Here is a 6,916-nt window from a genome sequence, read left to right as displayed (position 1 = left end):
GCGGGAGAAGTGAAGCAGCCATGGCGTGCTCGGGCAGGAGACGGGGCAGGGGTGAGCTGGGGCGGGGAGTTCCCCTGTGTGCCGCCCCCCCTTCCCCTTACTTGCCGCAGGAGGCCCTCCCTGCACTCCCCTGCCCCAGCTCCCTCCGCCTAAATGCCGACGGTGACCAGGGCGGCCAAAGATTCGGCCACCGCGGTCGCTGCCGAAGAAAATGGCGCCCCCCAAATCCCAGTGCCCTAGGCGACCGCCTAGGTCGCCTAAATGATTGCAGCGGCTCTGAATCCAGCAAATATTTAAGCATTTGCATAACTTTGCCATGGGAAGTTAACAACATGCTTAAATGTTTGTAGGATTAGCTTCCATTCAAGTGACCTGAGACAAATGACAAACTATCAGAAGTTGAACCCTCTACATCCTGAAATTACATTCAACACAGTTCTATCTGCAATATCTGTACACTCTGTTCTGTCAGACAGGAAGGATGATTCAGCGATTAGGGCACTAGCCTGGAACTCAAGGCAGTGGGGTTCAATTCCCTGCTCTGTGTTACAGACTTCCTGTGTGACCTGGGGCTAGTCCCTTTGTCTCTCAGCTCATTGTGACTCAGCCTCCTATGTGTAAAATGGAAATAGTCTAACTACCCTACCACACAGGGGTGTTGTGAGGAAGTACATTCAATGGAGGGAGGTACTCACATATTATGATAATAAGAAGCCATAAGTACTTTAAATAGTTAGTGATTCAGTGCAGCAGAGATATATATAGGGAGAACGGATTTTCAAAAACTAAGAGGTAGAAGTAGTTTTAGGTACTGCACCTGCTCCAAACCCCCTGACCATTTTTGTTGATTTACAATCACATTTTTCCTATTAAAAAAAAAGTCTTTCCCTCCTTTTTTGTTGTGTGAAAGACCTGCACAGATAAAGGAAGCTGACAAAGGCCCCAGACTGCAATCTAATCTGCAGATGCACCCTTGCACCTATGCCAAAGGGTCAGTTACTTCACTGGGGGGTCTTGCTGGGTGAATCAGATTGCAATTTGCCAACTCTCATGATTTTATGACAAGTCTTGTGAAATTTAGTATTTTTCCTTTAAGCCCAATTCCTGGGAAGACACCAATTACATGAAAGCAAGTTTTTAGCTCTTATGCCTCTAGAGAAAAATCTGAATAGATAACCCCATGCTATTCTAAAACCTCAAGAAACAGAAGGCAAATGAATTGTTTTTAAAAATCTAATTTTTAAGCCTGATTTTTTTTTTGGAGTCTGATTCATGAATGCCAATATTAGGACTGGGGCTTAACTGAGTAATACATGTCATTACTTGTATTACAATAGCACCTACAGCAGTGGTTCCCAAACTTTAAACAACCTGTGAACCCCTTTCACTAAGATGTCTGTCTCGCAAATCCCCTCCTAAAAATGAATGTTTCCAGGGATTTTCTCCTTTACCTGTGTATAAGTTATAAAAGCAGTGATCTTGGAAATATAAAATTTGTTTTTATGACATGCTTATTGCACACTATTAAATTATTTATCATTACAGTATTTTTATTACATTATGAAAATGGCAACACTCTTCCAAGATCTCACTTTAGTAACTTGTATCACTTTGAATAAGCCTGTTATAAGACAAGGCTCCTATGTTTCATCACGGAGTATCAGATGTGAAACAGCATGAAGATATTTAAGGAGGAACAATTTGAGTTGGCTTCTACAGAAACTTTCAGGTCTTGAGCAGTCCAGGCAAACAACACACATTACAAGAATACTTAAACTTGTTTTTAAAATTATTATGAACAATACTAGCTGTGTCATAGTATTCTTTCCCAAATCTGAACCTTAGAGTCCAAAAAATGAGGTACTAGCATGAATTTCTCTAAGCTTAATTACCAGCTTAGATCTGATACGCTGCCACCAATCAGGACTCTGAGTGCCTGATAAACTCTGGTCTCCCCAAAACCTTCCCTGGGGACCCCCAAGATCCAGACCCCCTGGATCCTAACACAAGGAAAGTAAACTCTTTCCCTCACCAGTGCCTCTCCTAGGCTTTCCCTCCCTGGGTTACCCTGGAAGATACTGTGATTCAAACTCCTTGAATCTTAAAACAGAGGCTTCCACCTCTACCCCTCCTCTCTCTCTCCCACCAAGTCCTTGGTGAGTACAGACTCAATACCTTAGCATGAACCAGAGGAAAAAAATCAATTAGGTATTTAAAAGGAAGTTTTTAATAAAAGAAAGAAAAAATAAGAAATCTCTGTAAATACAAGATGTAATATTACAGGGTCTTTCAGCTTATAGACACCAGTGAGAAAAGCCTCCCCCCAGCAAAAATACAATTTAAAAATACTTCCAGCAAACTACACATTTGCAAATACAGAAAAACAATTTAAAAGACTATAACCGCCTTTCTACTTAATACTCACTATTCTGAATATATAAGACACTGTAGCAGAGAGATTGGCAAGAAACCTGGTTGCACGTCTAGTCCCTTTCAGGACGCAGAGAGAACAAAGCAAAACCCAAAAACCACAAACAAAGGCTTCCCTCCACCGAGATTTGAAAGTATCTTGTTTCCTGATTGGTCCTCTGGTCAGGTGTTGCAGGTCACTGTTTGTTAACCCTTTACAGGTAAAAGAGACATTAACCCTTAGCTATCTGTTTATGACAAGCTGCCTATTTAATTTTAAAAAACAGCAAAAAATATCTACCTCTCTTTCCATTTCTTATAAGGATTCTTGAAGTTTAAACCTCCTCAGTGTGATAGATCCAAGAGCTAAGCAGATCAAAGCAAGTGTAAGTCCAGGGGCTCCAGGCCCCCTCTTGTCTGGGGTCCCAAGGGACAGTTCTGTCTGCCATTAGGGAATTCCACCCCCCCGCCCCCAAACCTCCTGTAACATTTTGCGAACCTCAGTTTGGGAACCACTGACCTAGAGACTTCAACAGAATCGGTGGATCCACTGTGTTAGGAACTTTACAAACTCCTAGTAAGAGAATCCATACTACAAAGAGCTTTACAGTCTGAATAGACAAGACAGACAGAAGGCAGAAGAAAAGAAGAATTCTCCATTTTACAGATAGGGAAAACTAAGGCCCAAAGAGTAAGTGACTTATTCAGTATCACACAGCAAGGCTGTGGCAGAGCTAGAAATTGAACTTGAATATGAGTCCCAGTCCAATGTCTTTATCACAGGACTATTCTTATTCTGTATTCAGAAAGGAATCTATTCAGTACAACCACTTAAGCTAGACTAAAAGAAATATGAATTGTTACCAGGGAGAAGTTTGATTTTAAAATCACCACCATCCAAAAATATCCTAGCACCACTGAAAATGTTCAGTCAGTTGTGTCCAAAAGACTGTAGCCTCATCCTGAGAGGTGGGGACCATCTGCAAGTCCCCTAGAACTCAGCCAAAGCCACAGGTGCTCAGTAGTTCTCAGGATCAGCTCCTATGTGAAAAGTCTCATCTGATTAAAATAAGTTGGCTTTGCATGACTTACCTATTTGTGGCATTTTATTAAAATATAATGTATTGATCTCCCAAACTGTATAAATTAAGATCACCTACAGATATGACAGACAAAAAACTGTTTCTAATGCCTGTCTTGACTTGTCTCTTGAAAGAAAAGACAATGAACTGATAACAAAATGCCACATTACAAATCCTTAAAAAGCAAATATATACAAATGAGTAAAGTTATGTAATAACATATTAGCAGTTACTCCCATGTATCTAAACTGCACATGATCTTAATTAAGTTTAATTTGTTAGCTATTACATGGCAAATAAGTACAATATCACATGGATAACTTACAGCACAAACATTTACAAAGGATTAAATTGAAATCTGCAGGAGACCAATGTAAAATTGACAGTCTCAAATATAAAAATTCAGTATCATTTACCCAAAACATTTTAAATTAATTTCTATTATAATTACTGTATATCCCATTACCTTTGAAAATAAGAGCACAATCAATGCATTATCCTTTCATTTATTTGAATTCCCAAGGGAAAGTTTACTAAATAATACAAATGCATATCACAGCAATTTCAACTAATTTTTGATAGCTGTAATCTATATTACAGAGAGCATCAGAAACCTTTAGAAAACTTGAAGGCACACTTTATTAATGCCACTTGAGGAGAAAGCAAAAACCTAAAATGACAACCAAGAGTTGCCTGTGTGGTAGTAATTTATGACCACAGTAATTATTGTTTGGGTGTGGGTCACAGACTGCAGCCACCAGTAAACCCACATAACAGAAAAACTGCAACAATGCTTACTTACCCAACAGAGAGCCTATAAAGATGACAATTTGCACAGTGGTAGTGAAATGTCTGTAGGTTTGCTCCTCACTGTACTCCCCATTTTCCAAGGGTCCAATCCCATTGTAGCTTCTATTGTTCCACACAGTTTGTGTATTAGATACATTCTTAATTTCTAAAGCTCTGGTGACATCCTGATAGAGGGCATGGTCACTTTCATTCCTTGAAATCCAGCTTCCATTGTACCCCATGGTGAGTGTTCTTTCTTCCTTCTCCCTACCTAATAATCGCACATGATTGAACCAATGCTTTCCACTGAACAGAGCATACACGCAAAAGAACTGCTTTTGTGAATAAAGCCAAGTTGATTGTACCCAGCAAAGTCTTCACAGAATTTGTGTCCCGGAAAGCAGGCTTGACTTGTCATGTCTCTACCTCATGAATCATTATACTCAGGAAAGGAAAGAAGGGGGAAAAAATATGACTCTGCCCTGCTATTACTTTGCCCATATTTCTTGTTTCTCCATGTCACAATGTTTCCTCAGCACCTTTTACCGCAACAAACATGAATGAGAAAAATCCAGTCCACACCATACATTGCCCTCCCAGCAGATCACAATAAAAACAACTTATCGTACATTAAAATAAGATTGGAAAACTTACAGAAAAAATCGGCTGTTCTTTCCCGTTCTCAGTCTTTGCTTAGCTTTTTCACAAAAGAGAGGAAAAGCATCTCTTTTTCAGTGCCAAGTCCCTACAACTGTCCTAATGCACTATATCCACTTTTCTTACTGTGAAAAATGAATTAATTTTGCATATATGTTCTTGCTCACTTGATAGTAAGAAGATACTTAAATTCCATTCAGAGGAAAATAAATGAATGTTCAATGGCTTCCACAGAGCACCAGCTGTTTCCCATGAAATATAATTTTTAAATCCTAAAACAGATACCACTCCAGTCTTCAATGAACCAAAAAAACCACCATAATCCTATGTGACCTTCTGTGAGTGTACCCCCCAATCAAGCACAATTCTCTTTAAAAATTGTAATACATGACAGAGCATCCAAGTAATAGAATCAACATGCATTTCATCTATCTGTATTCTTGATGCTTCACAGATTGCAGAAAACCTTCAAGTCCTCAGAGCTTTCAGCAAGTCTGCTTACAGCACTGGCTGCTAGGCTGCTTGCTGCTGTGTTCATAGAGATCCTAAAGAAGAGAGATTAGATCACCTGACCCTCAGCTGAAGGCTTTGGTTTTTGATTGCAGCCATCTTGCTTTTGGAGCTGTCAGCTCAACGTGCCTGAGAAAGACAGAGGAAAAGCAGAAGTTTATTTTGTGAAGGGAGAAAGTTTCTGCCAATATCTACAATAATTCTAATATTAGGAGGGAGGGGAAAAGTATTTTATTGTCAGCGTCTGCTGGTAATTTTTATTTTGTTCAAAATTAGGAGTTTCTAAATTTATATTCGTGCAAACCAGTCCTGCAATGTCTAGGGTCAGATTTCCAAAAACTTGTCTGAAGCTGCATGAACATATCATCTGTTCATGCAGAGTAGGTAGCTTTTAACTGGCTGATGTAGGTGTTTGGACATGCAAATTCTGTTGTTTCGCTGCACAAATAACAGTACGTGCAAATTATAGGCAGTTGGGATAAAGTAATTTTACCAATTTTCTCTTAGATTGGGTGAAATTTTAGCTTCCTGGCTTATTAAAATCAAACTGAGTAATATCTTTTTGAAAATATATACTTTAAGGTTCCCAGTAAATTTACAAATGTTAACTTATTCAGATAGATAGTTACATTTTTAAGTAAGTTACATTAATGTGGGCTGGTAAAGGGTTTCTCAGCTAATGGTAATCAAGTATTTCTTGTTGTAAAGATTGGTGAATTAAGTTATTACACCTACGTTTCCCTGTTGTGAATAGAGAACATAGCCAACAGACAACAGGTTGCACAGGGATCATCTCACCTTCTGTGATCATGATTTCCTATGACAGCTATGTTCCACTAGAAAATTTAAACTGTCAACCTCAAAAGTGAACTCATGTAGGAAAAACAACTTTCACAGTAATTGGTCAGCAAATCAGGAACTCCATCCCTGAAAGGATGGGGATGACTATAAGCGTTAACTCCTCCAAAGAAAAACACAACTCTCTTTATTCTAGCCTTCCCATAAAACCAGATTTTTAAAAATATGATACAAAATAAACAAAATCTGTCATTCTTTAGTCTTAACTTAAACTTTATCTCTGGCAATTATGCATTATAATAGTCTTTAATTACATGATCACAGTGTATTTCTAGAGTCACACACCGATAAATTATGTTGGAAGAATATTAAGGTTACAAAGTTAAGCACTCAAAAGTTAGTAAATGCCAGAGTTAGAGTTACCTAATGATGTTATTTCATCCCACTTGTAGGGATGCATTATGCTAAAGTCTATAATTACATGAGCCACATCCAATTCCCCCTCCCCACTCCCACCCCCCCAAGACCCCTGCCTCATTCAGTGCATGGGACAGACATTGCTCACTATTCAATGTTTATTTCTCTCTTCATTTTAATATGTGTGGCCTCAGGTCTTATTTACAGCACATTATTCAATGTCTGCTCTGTAGTCAGAATTATTAATTTCCTCG

At 38.9% G+C, this 6,916-nt stretch overlaps 1 protein-coding gene across 1 annotated transcript in view; it reads right to left on the bottom strand.

Moving 5' to 3' along the window:
- The window catches only part of GPR176 (G protein-coupled receptor 176), a 65,733-nt gene extending 60,685 nt beyond the window's left edge, over nucleotides 1–5,048 (bottom strand). Inside the window, exon 1 of the mRNA XM_032802559.2 lies at nucleotides 4,294–5,048. Within this exon, the coding sequence (XP_032658450.1) occupies nucleotides 4,294–4,522 (229 nt within the window). The 5' untranslated portion in view covers nucleotides 4,523–5,048. The remainder of the gene's footprint in view (nucleotides 1–4,293) is intronic.
- Nucleotides 5,049–6,916: the final 1,868 nt, after the last annotated feature.

This window comes from Chelonoidis abingdonii, chromosome 4, assembly GCF_003597395.2.
Source record: "Chelonoidis abingdonii isolate Lonesome George chromosome 4, CheloAbing_2.0, whole genome shotgun sequence".
Lineage (NCBI taxonomy): Eukaryota > Metazoa > Chordata > Testudines > Testudinidae > Chelonoidis > Chelonoidis abingdonii.
Note: the sequence above shows the minus strand (reverse complement) of the source record. Positions and strands in the feature narration are given on the sequence as shown.